This window comes from Suricata suricatta, chromosome 11 (assembly GCF_006229205.1).
Source record: "Suricata suricatta isolate VVHF042 chromosome 11, meerkat_22Aug2017_6uvM2_HiC, whole genome shotgun sequence".
Taxonomy (NCBI): Eukaryota; Metazoa; Chordata; class Mammalia; order Carnivora; family Herpestidae; genus Suricata; species Suricata suricatta.
The window spans coordinates 63,972,999-63,991,369 of NC_043710.1; the positions used below are offsets into that span (position 1 = coordinate 63,972,999).

Sequence of the window (18,371 nt, forward strand, 5' to 3'; positions counted from 1 at the left end):
CCTCTGCCTTCTTGGTAGACACTTGGCAGCTTTGCCTGGAAATTTTCATATTTAAGTACCATTACATTTCTTTGCCTTCTCTGTGCATTGGGCTGCTTCCTGTCTTACATGTCATCCCATCTGCCTACAGGAGTCTTTCCATCCTTTTACACATGGTCAAGATTTTGTTAATCCCTTAAGGCTCTTCTCTGGATATTATCTCTTCTAGGAACTTTCCTATGAACCTCAAGAGATGCTTAAGTATTCCAGGTCTGAGTTCAAATAGTATCTTGGCCTCACTTCTCACTTAGCACTTATATCAGCTTCTATTCATTATTTGCTAACATGTTTACCTCTGGGGAATATTTTATGATTTCTAAAGGCTGGAACCATGTGTTACTTATAGACTTCCATTGCCTAAATCACCACCTGGGACATAGTCTGGTTTCAACAAATGTGTGGGGGTACCTGCGTGGCTCAGTCAGTTAATCTTTTGACTTTGGTTCAAGCCATAATCTCACAATTTGTGGGTTCAAGTCCCATGTCGGGCTCTGTGCTGACAGTTCAGAGCCTGGAGACTGCTTCAGAGTCTGTTTCTATCTCTCTAACCTTCTCTCACTCACACTCTGTCTCTCTCTCAAAAATAAATAAACATTTTTAAAAAGTCTATAAAAAACCTGAAAACTGAAGATATTAGAGAGGAGGAGAGCAGGATGAGGAAGTAAATTTATTATGCTTCACTTTACCATATGCCTTCTAAGATTAATACAATGAAAACTTTAGCTTAATTAGGCAATGAAAACAATATTGGATTGCAAAGGTATTTTAAAGATTTTACTTTTGTATTTTTTTTCTCCTGAGGATGAGGTTGACCAGACATGCAAGTGTCAAACATGTAAAAAAATAAGAAAAGTATCTTAAAAACATAATTAGAGAAGGGAGAAGAACATACAAACTAAACTATATTATAAAAGTAAGTATGTGTATGTGTATAGTGAGCAGATTTTCTCAGGTATCAATTATACTAAATTTGGTATATAAGCTTGCAGATTAACCTGATTGTTTCAACAGCAGTATTTTTCAGACCTAGGAGAGAGATGTCTAAAAGAACAAGTATGCATAGAAATACATAAGGATCATGATTTATTCTCCATTTCATTCCACAAATGAGCCGTTTCCTCATCAGTAACTTGACTAATACCATATGGGGAATAAGTGAAATAGTGCATATTTATTCATTCAAATGATATTAACTTAATTCAACTAACTTTCCAGGTTTATATAGGGACCCTCCTAACATGTAGTAGAGAACTCAGTTGTAGGCCCCCCTGAGAACCATCTACAAAGAAGCTGTAAGCATTTCCTTATCAGAGAATGAACTGTTTGCTGCTCAGATGCGGGAGCTCCAAGCTTGGACAAATGTGATAATCACATTAAAAAATGGGGGCGCATGAATGGCTCGGTGGGTTGAGCATCTGACTTCAGCTCAGGTCATGGTCTCACAGTTGGTGAATTAGAGCCCCATTTCAGGCTCTCTGCTGTCAGCACAGAGCCTGCTTCAGATCCTCTGTCCCTCCCCTGCTTGTGCTCTCTCTGTCTCTCAAAAATGAATAAACATCAAAAAAACTAAAAAAAAAAAAAAAAAAAAAAAAAGGGTTAGCAGCTCTCCCCAGGATGGGCTGATGACACCTAAGAACTCTGGACAGAGCCGTGTCTTTGTTCTTTATGTAAAAATGCAAGTCTGGTTAAAACCATATTGCCTACAGTAAAGGGAAAGAATCAGGGGAGAAAGATTAGAGGCAGAAGACCAATGAAGAACCTGTTAGATGTTCTAGAGTAGGGAAGTGAAAATAAGAAGTCTGAGGAGGAGTCTTTTCTGGGTGGATGAACTTTTATGAGAAATGTTGCTTTCCTAATGCCCCATGGACTGGGGGCAGTATGGTGTCCTTTTCACCCTACTTCCCTTCCCTAAATCTCCAGGTTACTCTTGGACATTCGAGCTCTTCATGGGGCGCTGGTCATCCAAAGATTAGCTCTTAATATTAAAGGGTCTTCTTTTGAGGGCAGTAGTGCCTTTTCCCTTAAATTCAAAAGTCACTCTGAAGCTGTTACAAAAGCAATCTTCATTACTGATCCTGGTGAAGCAAACATAATTCCTATTCGCTGACAAAACACTGACTCTCAAGCCACTTTTCTGATAAATGATACAATGGCAGGCTCTGCTACTAACTCTCTGTGTGTCCCAGAAAAATGATTCTCAGTGTCTTCATCTGTAAGTGACATAGTAGGAATCAATGGCCATATGGAAACTTCTAAGAATACAAGCGGAACTGAGATTTCTCCATGCCAGCTCCAGTTAGACTCAGGAAGGCCGCCAGGATCCTATCATCACAGTTATATCTCTGCCCCATCCCCTCTCTCACAGTTAACATCCCCTCTTAAAGAGATTTTGAGGGTTTTGGAAAAGGAAACAGAATTATATTAGAAACCAGTAGGTCAGATGTCCAAGGATGACAGTCCTGTCTGATCTCTTTAGCAATAGTAGCCTATTGTTTTTCTTTTGCCATTAAGTTCAGATTTTCAGAATCTCACATCCAGGATACTAGGGTAGATTTCTCAGACATCTCCTTCGGTTGGTCTTTCTCCCCTCCAATCTGTCCTTCTCACAGTTACCAGATTGGTCTCCTGGAAATCTACTTATGATCACTCTTTCCTTTCCTCTACAAAGGGAGGATTGAGCAGCCAAAATGCTGGTGGACACCCTGCTAGGTGCTAGGGGCACAAAAATGGGTAAGTTTGGACCTTTGCCAGGGAGCGAGTGACATTTGGGCATCAATACAAGTACATTCAGGGTGCAAGTTCAGGGGGAATCACTAGGTCGAGTTTTGTTACAACCATTAAAATTCTTCTGTCTACAGGATAAAATACAAGTCTCCTGAAAAACTTAAGGCACCAGAACTGTTGGGAGTATAACTTTTCACTTCTGAGTCCTTTTATTCCCCTTCATAAACTGTTGCTTGCAATGAAGGTAAACAATGTTTTACTTCCTACCTGTTTTGTATCCCATTTCTACCTCACTGCTTGCTCCCTTGCAAATTTTACTAATCCTTGAAAGTCTCCCAGCCTCCTCTCCCTGCCCCCATTCCCCACCCCAGTTGAAATTCTTTCTGCTTTCAAGTAAGAATCTCCATCTCCTCTGAACTTCAGAGCATGCTTCCAGTCCCTCTCTTTTGATACTAACCATTTCTGCCCTGTGGGGACTCCATCTCTCCCCCAGCATCCCTGCTCCTTCAGGGCAGTGCCTGTGTCTAATGTGGCTTGTTCCACACTGCCTAGCACGCTGCTTGTATTGGCATCTAAAAAAGGTTATGTATATATATTTATACATTTTATGTAAAATATACATATGCCAAGACGTGTCCCTCTGGCAGGCCACCATGGAGGAAACATGCAGCCCCAAGTGACCCTCAGAGAAGTTCTCATCCAGAAAGATGGACATCATCAAGGAAACTAGCTTCCCTCTTTTCAGGCTTCAAGCTTAAACCCAAATTAATTTTTGACAAAGCCAAATCCAGTTTAACACCCTTTTTTTTTTTTTTGATGTACAGAGTGATGTGGTTTTAATGGGAAGAGGGTGTGCTATAGTAAACAGATTATGGGCTTTGGAATCAGTCAGACATGGGTTCAGATTTCTTTGCCTCTCTAAGCTTTTGTTTCTTTAACTCTGCTAAGAGGGAACAAATGATTTCTTTTCACATTTTGTTGTGGCGATTAAGAGATGTGTGTGTTATTTACAATTCCTACTACTTCGAATAATATGGATCACCTCTGTTTTGTACCAGCCTGTGACTAAACAGGACTAGTTATTTACTTAACAAACGCCCTTGCTTTAGAAAAGATTTGCAGTGCAAAGGAGGCACTTACAAGTTGCACATGGCTGGCATTTAGTAAGGCTACTGACACTCTCATACTCAACAGACATACATTTCCCTTTCTTAAATTATAGGAATTTTTAAATAAAAATAATTAAAAAATAAAAAAACAAAATTTAGTATAAATCAATTTTTCAATGGAGAACAGCCTGATTGCGAAGATTATACAATTTCCTCAGTGTCTCAATAAGTAACGGAGTGACATATTGTGAAATTGATGAAAAAAGTCAAAAGAACAATGACAGAAATTAAGGGAGTGACCAAGTTTTCATCAGAGGCCAGTTTGAGTGGAGACTCATGAGGGATTTAACTGATATCCTCAGGGAAGCCTGCTGCAGTGAGATCTGGAAAACTGATGTAGTTCTCAGGGAGACCCATCCGGACAGATGGCCGCTGCGAGCTTAGGGGTTGGCGTGGGCTGGAATTACATGGGTCACTGACACACTTGTCCACTTGTTGCAGATGTGGACACTGACTTTGTGGTGCCACACGGAGTACACAGAAAGCCTGGGCACTTCATTTGCAGCAAATGAGCACTTTCAAATGACGAGCATTGGTTTCCTCATGGATTCTCTCAAAATTCAATGAGCTTCAAAGCTCCAACCAGGATTTCCATACAAGCTGCTTGACCTTTCAGACCTTCCTTGTCACCCCATTTGCTACAACTACCACTACACTGTACACACCATCCATCTGGTGTCCCTGAGCTGCTTGGCCTCACTCCAGCATGCCCACAGGTTCCACTGCAAGTTCGTGTTGGATCCTATATGTGGCACACTCTTACTTGTTAAGAGTATCACTTTCTCTTGAAAGTCTTCCTTCTTCTGACTTCTACCAGAGCAAAGTATAGTGTGAAGAAATGTGCATTCTGCTGTCAAAATGATCCAAATATAAACCTGACACTTGCATCTACTAGCTGACTGTAGGAACATTAGTTAATCTTCTTGAAGCTCAGTCTCCTGATATTTAAAATAAACACTGCTAACTCTTGGGGTGCCTGGATGGCTCAGTTCGTCGTCTGACTTTGGCTCAGGTCATGATCTCACAGCTCATGGGTTCGAGTTACACGTCGGGCTCTGTGCTGACATTTCATAGACTAGAGCCTGCTTCCGATTCTGTGTCTCCCTCTCTCTCTACTCCTTCTCTGCTTGCACTCTGTCTCTCTCTCTTCTCTCTCAAAAATAAATAAAAACATTAAAAAAAAGACTTAATTCTCTACATTATGAGTATCATCAGTGATACTGTATTGCCAGGCCTGCCTCGATTTCTCTTTGTTAGCTCCTTGAGATGAGAGACCTTGCCTTTTTATGTTACTTTGCTGTCCCATACAGTACCTGGCATAATGCCTGGTGTTTTGCAGCACTCAATACTTTTTAATCAATGGATAGTTCTGAAAAAACAGCTCAAGCTCTGATAGGTCAATTAAAGTCTAAGTTCTTCTATGAAGTGCTCTCTGATCATTCCCACTCCCATTAATTTGAAATCTCATAGCTCTTGTACATACTACTAATAAGGCTCTTGTTACAAGCTGCTTCCTACACACTAACTGATTTTAAGCCACTGCAGGGCAGCAACCATGGCTTTCCCCTTCAACTTCTATTTCACAATGCCATGTCAATGCCAGCTAATGATAAGGTTATTTAAAATATCCCATTCTCTTTTTCACTCCAAGTAGTTTTCTTCCTCAGTATGTGTTGAGTTTACCCCTAGGTTGCAGACTGGGGCCTTGGTAACAATAACTACCTTCTGCAGTCTGTGTCCTTGGCTCAAGGTGAGTGACTTCTCCTGACCTAGCTTCTTGGCCGTCCCCGTAATTGGTCTCCCCTTTCTTCAGCACACTTTCTCTCAGTCATCCTTTACTTTCTATTCTTGGGCAAGAATCTTCTCATTGATGTATTGTTCTCAAGGGGATTTGGATAACTTTGATTTTTTTGTTTCTTATTTATTATATATTATATTTATTATTACATATTTATATTTATATTATATATGTATATTCAATAGATAATGTATTATTGATTATTGTTGGAAGGTACCTTAAAAATCATTGAACCCTGGGACCTCAAATAGAGAATAATTCTCCACATTGTGCGAGGCATGCATAGTCAATTATGGCATTTTTTTTCTGGTTGAGGTCATACATGGTTATAGAATCATTTTCAATAGTATACCTGGTAGGAATTACCAGTCTACCAGAAACTATCAATCCATCATCAGGACCCATCCATCACATTGGAAGTGAAACTTGCCTGAAATACTTGATGTTGTTCAAAGCTGTTATCTGGCTAATGAGGCCCAAAGAGCAGAAGTAACTTAATCATGAACCGAAACCAGAATCCAAAGTACTTGGCCCTCATGCCTGTTGGTCCAGCGTTTCCCTTTCCGCATGATCACTGGTCCTCCTTCAATAGTCATTCAAGTCTGAGAATTTATTTTCTATTTTCTAGGCATGTACCTAGTAGGATTTAACAGTATGATTAAAAAGCACAACACAAATGTCTCAGCCATATGAGAAAGACAGCTGGGCTCTCATAGTGTTATAAGCTCTGAGGAGAAAGAACTTCGGTAGGCTTGTATCTTTCACATATTCAGATACATAAATGGACAAACAGGAGCTGTACCCTTAAATTCTCACTAAGAATCAATGAAAAATCCTGCTCCTTTCTTTATAAACAGTATTTATTTGAAAGGATTCCATGTATGATGACACATACCCTCCTCTTTTTTTTTTTTAAAGAGGTATACCTTATATTTGAATAAATTCCCATTTCCCTCATATGTTTTAGGGGAAAGTAAATTGTTATGTCAATGACTAGGCTGCTCTGTGACACTTCTATTTAAGAAGTCAAGGGCCAGTGTTGTGGTTTGGGGCTCAAAGGTCCTGAGAAATGATAGCTTTTCTTCTTTTTGTTTTTCATGGTGACATCTATTGGCCATAATTTGTGGTTCTGTGTGATGCTGACAAGCCAAAATTGTAAGGACAGAACGATAAAGGAAAGGAGATAAAGAAAAAGAGCACAGGAAGAAAAAAAGGGTAGGTAGGGGGCAGTATTTTACAATACAGCAATGTGATACTGGTTTTATCACTTAGAAATAGATTTTTAAAAGCTGTACAAGCCACAGCTGACATCATACTTAATGGTGAAAGGTTGAATGCTTTCTCCTTAGGGTCAGGAACAGGGCAAGGATGGCCGCCTTTGCCACTTCTATCCAACTTTGATCTGGGGGTTATATCAGGGAAATCAGGCATGACAAAGAGATAAAAGTCATCCAGGTTGAAAAGAAAGAAGTAAAACTCTCCTTTTACACATGATGTGATCTTATATGTAGAAAATGCTAAAGAATATACCAGAAAAACTATTAGAACTAATAAATGGGTTCAGCAGGTAGGAGGACATAAGATTGATATACAAAATACTTACATTTCTATATACTTGAAATGAACAAGACAAAAAATGAAGTTGAAAAGATAATCCTACATCATATCATATACAAAAAATTAACTCAAAATGGGTCCAACGCCTAAATATAAGAGCTAAAACTACAAAATTCTTTGAAGACTATAATGGATGTAAATCTTCATGACCCTGGATTAGGTAGTGATTTCTTAGATACGACATCAAAAAAATAAGTAACAGGAGCACCTGGGCTTATTAAGTTGAGCATCTGACTTTGGCTCAGGTCATGATCTCACAGTTCCTGGATTTGAGCCCCCAAATTGGGCTCTTTGCTGTTAGTGCAGAGCCTGCTTCGGATCTTCTTTCCTCCTCCATTCTCTCTCTCTCTCACTTTCTGCCCCTCCCCCACTTGCTTGTGTGTGTGTGTGTGTGTGTGTGTGTGTGTGTGTGTTATCAAAAATAAATAAAAACATTAAAAAAAACCCACAAGTAGCAAAAGAAAACACAGATAATTTGGACTGTATCAAAATTAAAACTTTTATGTATCAAAGAACACTAGCAAGAGACTGGGAGAAAATAATCGGAAAGCATACAGTTGATAAGAGACTGATATCCAGAATATATAAAGAACGTCTGTACAATTCAACAACAACAAAATCCAGTTTGAAAATGGGCAAAGGATCTGAAAAGACAATTCTACAAGGAGATAGAGAAATGGCTGATCAGCACATGAAAAGATGCTCGACACAAATAGTCATTAGGGAAATGCAAATTGCAACCACAATGAGATCTGACTACAACAGAAGAAGAAGAAAGACATAGTAACAAGTGTTGGTGAGAATGTGGAGACACTGGAACCCTCTTACACTGTGGGAATGTAAACAGTTACAACCACCTTGGAAAATAGTCTGGAAGTTCCTCAAAATGCTAAATGTAGACTTATCACATGACCCAGAAATTCCCTCCTAGGTATATACCAAATGGAAATAAGAATACATGTCCACACAAAAATTTGTACACAAATGTTCATTGCAGCATTATCCATACTAGAGGAAAGTGTTAAGAACCCAGATGTCCATCAACTGATGAATGGATAAATTAAATGAGATATATCATTACAGTGAGATATTATTTGGCAATGAAAAGAAATAAAGTACTTATACATGTTACAGTATAGATGCATGAGAACATTATGGGAAGTGAAAGAAGCAGTCACAAAGATCACATGGTATATAATTCCATTTATATAAAATATCCAGGATAGGCAAATCTATAGACAAAATAGATTAGTAGTTGCCTCAGGCTGGTTGGGATGGAGGTGGGGGTTGGGCTGGGGGCAATGGAAAGTGACTACTACAGGATACCTTTATGGGGTGTCCAATGTTCTCAAAGTGACTGTAGTGATGACTGCATAACTAACTATACTAAAAACCTCTGGATGGTATACCTTAAATTAGTGAATTGTATGGTAGATGAATTTTATCATCAAAGCTGTTACTAGAAAAGATACATGTGTGCATACTGCTTTAATTTTGGTGATGAAAGTCCCCCTGTTAATTCTCTTCTATGTCTGTCACAACAATCCATGTATTCACTTAGATCATCTACCTGTATATTTCCGTGACCACTGTCTGAGCTCTGTAAGGTGTAACAGACTAGACGTATTTGTGATGAGCAGGTAGGTATCTTTTATTAAACCCATCCTTTTAGAACATTTAATTTAAAAGAAAAAACTTAAAGAAATGAAAACACTAAACTACCAATTTTTCTTCTTTTTTGTAATCATTACATCACCTTCATGAACATATCATTTCTGTGGACCACTAGTATTAAATACCCCCAGTATTTAATATATTTACCATAAGTCTGCTTCCTCAGAGAACACACTATTGCTTTTAGCAGCACATTTATAACAGTACTCTCCTATAGGGCTCTAGTAGCTCCATAATTTCATTGCTACTGAAAGCCTAAATGTTAATTGTAATTAAGCCCATGGCAACCGAGAGAACTTAATATTTCAGTTACTTTGTACTTACCCCTTTTGAATCAATCACTCCAGGTTTTGCATTAAACTTCACTGTCTTCAACCGGGCACGCTCCTTTCTTTCCACCCTAAAGAAAATTGACAATAAAGAGTCTATCATGTGGCAAGGCATGTATGATTAAGTTTGTGATTAAATGAAGAATATCTCTTTTTATCCTAGAGCTCAAATAAAATGTATTCTAAAATATTTCTGTTCCTTTGTTCAATATAAAAAGTCTTGGTATAATGTCTCTAACCTGTTAACACATCCCTTGGAATTTTTGTGTCACATGTACTGAGAGTCACAGTGATACGGGGTAGGGAGGATCAAAGGAGAAAAATTATGTGTTACTTCAATGCCTGAATAAATCAACCAAAAATCTGTTATAAGAAATCACAGTCCGTAGAGCTGGAAATGTAAAGTGGAGCCTAAATAAACTTCTCTCTTCCCCTCTGCATGCCTCATCTCTCCTACCCTTTTCTTTAAAAAAATTTTTTTCTATGCCTTTTATTTATTTTTGAGAAAGAGAGAGAGATAGTGTGAGCAGGGGAGAGTTGGAGAGAGAAGGAGACAGAGAATCTGAAGACAGGCTCCAGGCTCTGATCTATCTGTCAGCACAGAGCCTGACACAGGGCTCAAACTCACGAACCGTGAGACCATGGCCTGAGCCAAAGCTGGACGCTTAACTGCCTGAGCCACCGGCGCCCCTCTCCTACCCTTTTCTTTTCATTTCCTTTTCTTCCCTTCCCTTTAGGAACATTAGGGGATGCACCTTCACCTTGAAACCAAACATGTTATAATCTTGAATTTTTCCTTTCCCTCAGTGCTATTCTCCTGTCATCTCTGCATATTTCATTATTGTACCTGATACTTCATTCATTCATCAAATACTCATTGAGTGCCTACCCATGTGTCAAGGAAGGAGCTGGGGAACAAAGGAAAGAAAAACATTAGAAAGCATGACTGCAATAAACACACAGGACTGTGCTTCTGGTAGGAACAGAGACATAAAGACAGACTGACAATGCTGCACTGTAAGACTGTTGACAGCACTGAGGCTCAGGGGAGTATCTATCCCACTGGAGGGTGAGCAGGAGGGGTAGAAAGCATTGAGGTGGACTTCTTGGAGGAGGTGTCAATTTGAAGGATGGCAAACTTGAAGGATGAGAAAGTCAGTAGGAAAAATTCGGGGAGAATTTCCCAGACAGGAAGAACAACACATAGCATGACCCAAGGGTCTAAACAAGCTAAAGATTGTGGGGAAGACTCTGATACAGGCTATAACCAGGATGGGATATGGGACGGTAAGATGGTGAGGCCTCCTTATAAAAGATAACCGTCTATATTAAGGACTTGGGCTTTAACAATTTTTTTAAGTTTATTTATTTAGAGAGAGAAAGCATGAGCAGGGCAGGGACAAAGAGAGAGGGACAGAGAGAGAATCCCAGGAAGGCTCTGAGTTGTCAGCACAGAGCCTGATGAGAGGCTCAAACTCACAAAGCGTGAGATCATGACCTAAGCTGAAACCAAGACTCAGCTGCTTAACAGACTGGGCCACCAGGGAGGCCCAACTTGGGCTTTTTCCTTGGGTAATCCTCAGGAGAGGATATAACGTGGAAAGTGGTAGAACAGATTAACATTTTAAATAAATAACCCTGGCGGAGGAGGAAGATAGACTGGAAGAGGAAAGGGACGGTGGGAAGCAGGAAGTCCATTTAGAAACTATTGGCATTCTCCAGGCAAGACACGGTAATGGGGTGGAGGAGAGGGAAGGGTTTGAGAAGTAGTAGTAAAGTAAAATTGGTAAGACTTGTGCCTGTTTGAAGGATGGGGTTGAAAAAAGAGGAAACGAGAAGCTAAGTACTTCCTTTGACGTTTCGGTTTTTCTGAGCCTTTCCAGTTAGACATGAGTACTCCTTCCTTTAAGATACAACAGTATCATCTGTATCTTCATGTTGGTGTTATCTCTCGTTCCCTGGCTTCTGTTTTCACAGTGTACAAACAAAGCTGTATGCTCCTGAGGGCAAGCCCACACTATCACTCCACAGCATACTGTCGTAAGCCCTCAATAAACAGCTGTTAACTAAAATAATATTTGATGCGTTGTTTTAACCAGACTTTTTATTTAAATATGGCTAGCTCTAGTTTCAAAAATGGGGAAAGAAAAGAGAGGATAAAAACCCTGAATCTACAGAGATGAATGGTTTATGAAATCTAAGCTATTCATAGATCAATAATTAACAACATATTGCTTTTTAACGGAGAGCTCTTTTGTGTTTCCAGCTGAAATGCAGTGCGGATCAGGGTTTCTATAGTTACAGAACAGAGCTTTGGAATATATTTCAGTGTGAGAGGAGAATATCTGAGTGGAAACAGCTGAACAAAATTTTTCATATCTAACCTCCGATATTAAAGCAATATGTTCTGCCGAGAGCTTCTATTTGCACCAACAGACACAGAGGGGAAGAGCACAAGCAAGGCCCTGGGTAAGGGAAGCTGCCAAGTGGGAAGACGCTCACTGAGAAAGGCCTGTTCTGAGCTACTTCAGCTTTTCTCAGTTTTAATCCAAGAGCAAATGTTAATTCATATTCATCTCTTCGGATCCTTCTAAAATTGTTACAGCCCTGACTTTATCCTGGCTTCTTTGCATTAGCCAGACTGATTATGGGAAACACTAGTACATGAGAGGAGGCCAAAATGACAGGCAGAGGGTACATGGTTATTTGATTAGGCTACGCAAAAACTCCTGTCCAAACCCACAGACTCACAGGGCTCCGAACATACATTAGGCTGAAGTCAGGATTCTAAGAACTATTTGGACAGAGTATTCTAATTTTTACTCCATGGATTCCAAGCTCAACCTTGTTTTCAGATTTCTTAAGAAATGTCCTTGGTGTGAGTGGCTCAGTTGGTTAAGAATCCCACTTTGGCTTAGGTAATGATCTCAGGGTCTGTGAGTTTGAACCCCTCGTTGGGCTCTGTGCTGAGAGCTCAGAGCCTGGAGCCTGCTTCAGACTCTGTGTCTCCCTCTCTCTCTCTGCCCCTCCCTGACTCATGCTCTGTTTCTCTCTGTCTCAAAAACAAATAAATATTAGTAAACTAAAAAAAAGAAATGTCCCTATGAGGCCATCTTTCGTGGTTCATCCCTTAAATCTTAAAAAGGTTGCAAAGCATGTTACATCAGATACACTCACACACACACACACACACACCTGTTTTTTGCTATGGTTTATGATTAATCTTCAAAGAGGCCATAGGGAAAAGTAAAAACCAGTTTCTAAAGGTGGCAGTATTTTGGCTCACTCACGGAAGTGAGGAAGTCACAAAGTTTTGCTTTCTCTTGGAACTGAAAGTTTCATTAATCATGATGATGAGAATAATAGAAGTGGTGGCTGAAATTTTAATACATAATTATTAGCAAAAAGACTCCTTTACATTTATACCCTCTCATTTGGTTCCTATAATAATCAAGTGATGTAGCTATTGCTGACCCCATTTTATGGCTGAAAAGCTGACACCTCAAGCTTGCCTAGTTTGAAAACTGGTGGAAATAAGGGCCTGAACATACAGCTGCTAAGAGTTAACCTGACTGCCTGGCCACATCGACTAAGTTTGGGAAACAGCATTCAGGGTTCTTCCATGTCTCTCTCTGCAACGGGAATTCTCAACACAAACAAGATTTTGGATGGGTCACACACAGTTTTAGGGCCAATATAGTTCTTTGGAAGTTTGCATTAAGTTTTTCACAAATGATAACCACCCCCTTCCTTGCACCCCCATGTCCCAAATGTCCTGAATTAAATAAACCATAACTGGATGCAAGTGAATTATCACTGAGCTAACACCATACCATAAAAGGCTGGGCTTAAAGTTTAGAACAAATTTTAACACCAAAATTTAGGTTAGTTAAATGACTATGTGCAGCATTATAAATATTGAATGACACCATAAATATTGAATTAGTTTTTCTCCCCGGCAGTGTTTCTGCATTCACTGCCGGCCCGTCATAGTCTTGCTCTCCTTCGCAGGAGTTCACGCTGATTACCTCTTTCTGTGGCAGCAGTGACTGTGGCTTATGTTTTCTCCCACCTGCTTCAGCCCCTTCCTCTTTTCTAGTGCTTCTTGCGATGCAGGAGGGTAGTTTATTGCTCAAACGAGAGTTAGGGCTGGGAGAGAGGGCTCTAAATAATGCTGTGTTCTTTCAAGCAATAAAAGCTCAAAATATGAAGCAAGGAAAACACCCATCATTTGAGTATTCACAAAGTATTCGATGTTGTACTTCGCCTATATTATCTATGACTGTACAGCGATCCAGGGCCTAAGAAGGAGCTGGGCATAGATTAGGTGCTTAATGAATCCATGTTGAATCAATGAATGAGTGAATGCATGAATAAACCCTCAAGGAACATTCTTGACCTGGATGTGAAAACTAAGGCTCAAGAGTTAGGTGACATGTCCAAACAAATAGGGTTTTTCATAAAATGTTATTTACCATCTCATGACTTTTTCACTTGGTAAGAGTCCTTGTAAAAGTTTAACATTACCTTCTTTAATTGCGTTACTAAGTAAGACTCCTTTGGCAGATATAGATAATATTAATCCACAGATATTTACTTAAGGAAATGGTGGACCACCTATAGAGAAAGACTGAATCAAAATGAGAAGTAATACCTTATTTCTCTCCCACTCAAGAGGCAAGCAATTAATTAGATTGTTTAAGCAGAAATAATCCTCTCCACCCTAGTCTAGTCACTGACCAAAATACTGAAAATATAAACTGGATGGCAAAGTCTGAACAATCAACTCTGACAGCTAGCTTCTCCAGGGAGTACCGAATGGTCATGCTTCAGTGAGCCCAACTGTCTCCCTCTGCCCTCTAACCCATTCCCCATCTGGCATTCTCAGGTTCTGGCCAAACACATAATGAGGTCAGGCTTGGAGCCCTGGATGGTGGGAACACCATTTGGTGCTGGGTGTTCCTGTGCTGTGCTCTATGAGGGTGGAAATGCATCCACGTTACTGGCCACAGGCTCACTGTGAAAGCTAAGAGTGTAAACCATAATGCAATGCTAGCAACAGGCTTGTTATCTGGGACCCCAGGGGGTCATCACTGAGAGGCAACGACTAAAGGCCAGGATTAGGAGGCTGTAGAAAAACATCCGATCTTGAGCACTCACAAGCTACATAATCTCAGAAAACAGTGATTCTATGCTACGAGTCCAGGTTTTAAAACCACACAAGCCTGGCTTTGAACCCTGCATTTGCCACTTTACTAGCTCTGTGACTTTGGGCAGGTCATTCAGCCTCTTAGGATCTCAGGATTTATGCTGGTAAAGTTAGAGTATTGACACAGACCTCAGAAAATTACAGTGAATGTTAAATGAGGTGATATTAGTTAGCACACTGTCTGATACATGTTAAGACCTTCTAACTGACAATTCTAGTGTACTAACTACCCTTGGTGTAGTGGAAAGACATGTGGTCTTGTTATCAGAGAGACGTGTGTTCAGCCAGTGGCTGGTTGTGCATCCTTGGGCCAGTTATTGGACTTCTTGGATCCTCGGTTCCCTTACAAGGCTTTTGTGAAGATGAAATGAAATTGTGTATTTGGAAGCCCGTGGCACAATATGTGGTGGGTGCTATTACCAGATGGAATGCATCCCTCTGTCTGCTCTCCTTTCACGTCCCTTGATGCTGCTATGAACTGAGTGTGTTGGCCCAAAATTCATATGTGGAAGCCCTGGTCCCCAGTGTGATGGTATTTGGAGGTGAGGCCTTTGGGAGGTAATTAGGTGGGGAGAATGGAGCTCTCATGCATGGGATTAGTGCCCTTATACATAGAGACATGAGAAACGATGTCAGCCATGTGAGGGTATAGCAAGGTGGTCATCTGCACACCAGGAAGAGGACCTTCACTGGGAATCCAAACAGCCAGTGCCTTGAATTTGGACTCTCCAGCCTTCAGAACTGTGAGAAATAAATGTCTATTGCTTAAACCACCCGGTCTATGGTATTTCATTACAGCGGCCCAAGCTGACTGGGACAAGTACCACAAGTACCTTTAGTTACAAATAGCCCTCCTTAACCCAATCACACTGCAGCTAGGCACGCTGTGTTGTCCCACAAATGTTGGGCTCCAGAGACTGTTACCCAGTGACAGCACTTGGCACACAGACAGTGCTCAAACAATGTTTGCAGAATTAAATTTTGTCAAGCTTTAATTTTGCAACTTTGGGAGGAAGGGTTACACAGTAGTGAAAATTATCAATTCTGTAGCCTGGATTCAAATCCCAGTTCTGCCACTTACTCATTGGGCAATTTCAGGCAAGTTAATAACTTCATGCTTCAACCTCCTGATTTGTAAAATGGGTACAATAATAATATAACATCTCTCATAGGGTTGTGATGAGGTTTAAATAAGTTCATTGTAAAGGGTTTAGAACAGCACCTACCATGCTCTTGGAGTGTTTTGTTAAATACAATTTCCTTACCATCTTCAAAAAAAAGGAGGAGGAAGGGCAATAATTTTCATACTCTCCATCTTGGTATAATTGGGATGATTAAATGAAATCATCAATAGAGAAACATTTTTGTAAAGGGTAAAGTCATGCCCTGATGTTACCCACTATGAGATTTTCCCAGATGAGCTCTACTAGCTGACTTATACTCAAAAAAGGGGCTAGAAAGGAATGAAAGATTGAAAAATCAACCCCAAACTAATAGTAAATCATATTTGACCAGCTCCCACTTATTCTGAACTGCAGTTGTAAGATGCTGAATGAAGTGTGAAATAAAAAAGTCTCATTTAACAGTAAAATATTAAAAAACAGGCCCAGGACAGACTCATGACAGATTGTGTGTGTGTGTGTGTGTGTGTGTGTGTGTTTTACTTTAGAGAAAGCAAGCAGAAGACAGGGAGAGTGGAAGGGATAGACTGGGAGGGAGGGACCTGAGAGAGAGAGAGAGAGAGAGAGAGAGAGAGAGAGAGAGAGAGACAGTCCCAAGCAGGCTCTGTGCTCAGCACAGAACTTGACATGGGGCTTGAACTCATAACCCTGGGATCATGACCTGAGCTGAAATCAACAGTCAATGTTCAACAGACAGAGCCACCTAGGCGCCCCTCATGACAGATTTTAAAGTGCATGCATAAGAACTCTTTGTGAGGTAGGATTATAAGTGATTTTTATTTCTTTTTTATACTTTTCAAAATTTCCCACTTTTATACGATGAAATGTGTTATTTTTGTAAACATGTAAAATAATACTAACATTTTTTAAAAAGATTAAAAATTCTAGGGAGAAAAGCTGACAGAAACTCATTATAGCCATACATGCACACACATGTACACACACATGCACACACACAGAGGGGGAACCTACTGTAACATTCATGAGACAGAATGCAAGTAAATATCAACATTAGAGTCACTAGACAAACTTCTTTTTTAGGCTAGCTGTAGTATGGTTGTTAAGATAGTGTTTGTCAAACTAACAGAGAGAGAGCCAATTTAAGAATGACCACCAGCAGGTGGAAAATTACCTCAAGAGGAACAGCACTGAGAATGTTCCTTGTATAATTGAACAAATGAAGGGCTGTGACAAGGCTGGTTAGAATCACAGAACCTCTGGGTTGGAAGGGGCCCGAGAAATCATCTAGTTCAACACTCTATCCAAACCTTGAATCCTTTTTATTATATTTCCTGATGCCAGATCCTCTTTAATCAGAATCATCTGGAGGGATTTACAAACAAATACAGATTTCCAGGACCCACTCCAGATGGACTGAATTAGAATGTGTGTGTGTGTGCGTGCGTGCAGGCATGAGGCACACACAGAGGGGAGGGTCAGAGAGGGAGGGAGCAGGCACATCTAAGTTTTTTTTTTATAAAATGTTTTTTAATATTTATTTTTGAGAGAGAGACAGACAGACTGTGAGTGGGAGAAAGGCAGAGAGAGAGGAAGACCGAGAATCCAAAGCAGGCTCCAGGCTCTGAGCTGTCAGCACAGAGCCGAATGCGGAACTCAAACTCACAAGCCATGAGATCATGCTGAGCCACGCAGGCGCCTCACACCTAAGTTTCTGTAACGCTCCCTTGGTATGAAAACCATTGTTCTAGTTCACTATCTTCCCAGTTAATCCGGGCCATCTTCACACAGCACTGACTAACAAAAGAATTTTTTAAATGAGTTGAAATCTAGTCCCACATAGCTTTCCTTCCTCGACACCCCACATCTGTCTTTGGGGCAGATGAATATAGAAGATATATTGAATATAGAAGAGAGCTCTTTCTTCTACAGAGCAGCTTCTCAGACAGCTCTGATGGATTAAATCAAAGCAAACCAAAATGCATATTGCCTTGACTTTTTTTTTGAAGTAAATGGAAATGGAAAAACAGAATATAAACTAGTGCTGAGAATCCATGCTTTGCATATTAACTTTTTAGAAAAACCTACAAGCCACAGTGCAAACTCAGAATGTCCTCTCAAAGCAATGTCAGGCAAGTATTCTGGAACCCAGAGGTTGAAAGAGACCCAGAGAGCTGTCTGCTGGTGGGACAGTGGAAAGGTTCTCTGGAGTTTCAGCAACTTCTTTGTGCCTCCTCCCCAGTAGGCGTGAGGTCCTCCCCAGGCTGTGTGGCCACAGGCAGAGAAGGGTGAGGGTCCAGTCTTCTCTGGGGTGCAAATGCCCCACAGAGTTATGCTTGGGTGTAACAGACATCTTCCTACCATGGTTTGTGTGAGCCTTGTCGCTGGTTTGCTTTGTGTGTGGCAGCACTGGCATGCTCGGCTTCCCCAAAGACTTTTTCCAGAGATACTTGGAGTGTTTGGATATGGGGAGAAAAGTCCCTTGAGAAACCGGCAGCTTGAAAAAAGTTGGAGACTTCCTTGAATAAACATGATTCCTAACTTTAATTTCATAACTGTATCTCTTTACTGGGGTGCAGACATATTTGTTTCATGGACAATATGTTGGTGCCAAAAGGATGCTCATGGAAGGAAAAGTTTCTCTCTGGTGGTGATGACTGGAGTTACTGGGAC

The 18,371-nt window shown here is 40.4% G+C and overlaps 1 protein-coding gene across 8 annotated transcripts in view; it reads right to left on the reverse strand.

The window, feature by feature from the left end:
• DLG2 (discs large MAGUK scaffold protein 2) overlaps positions 1–18,371 on the reverse strand; it is a 1,964,578-nt gene that overhangs the window by 52,413 nt on the left and 1,893,794 nt on the right. For all 8 annotated transcript variants that reach the window (XM_029956387.1, XM_029956381.1, XM_029956385.1 and 5 more), the window contains one exon: positions 9,346–9,421. In XM_029956387.1, the coding sequence (XP_029812247.1) occupies positions 9,346–9,421 (76 nt within the window). The remainder of the gene's footprint in view (positions 1–9,345; positions 9,422–18,371) is intronic.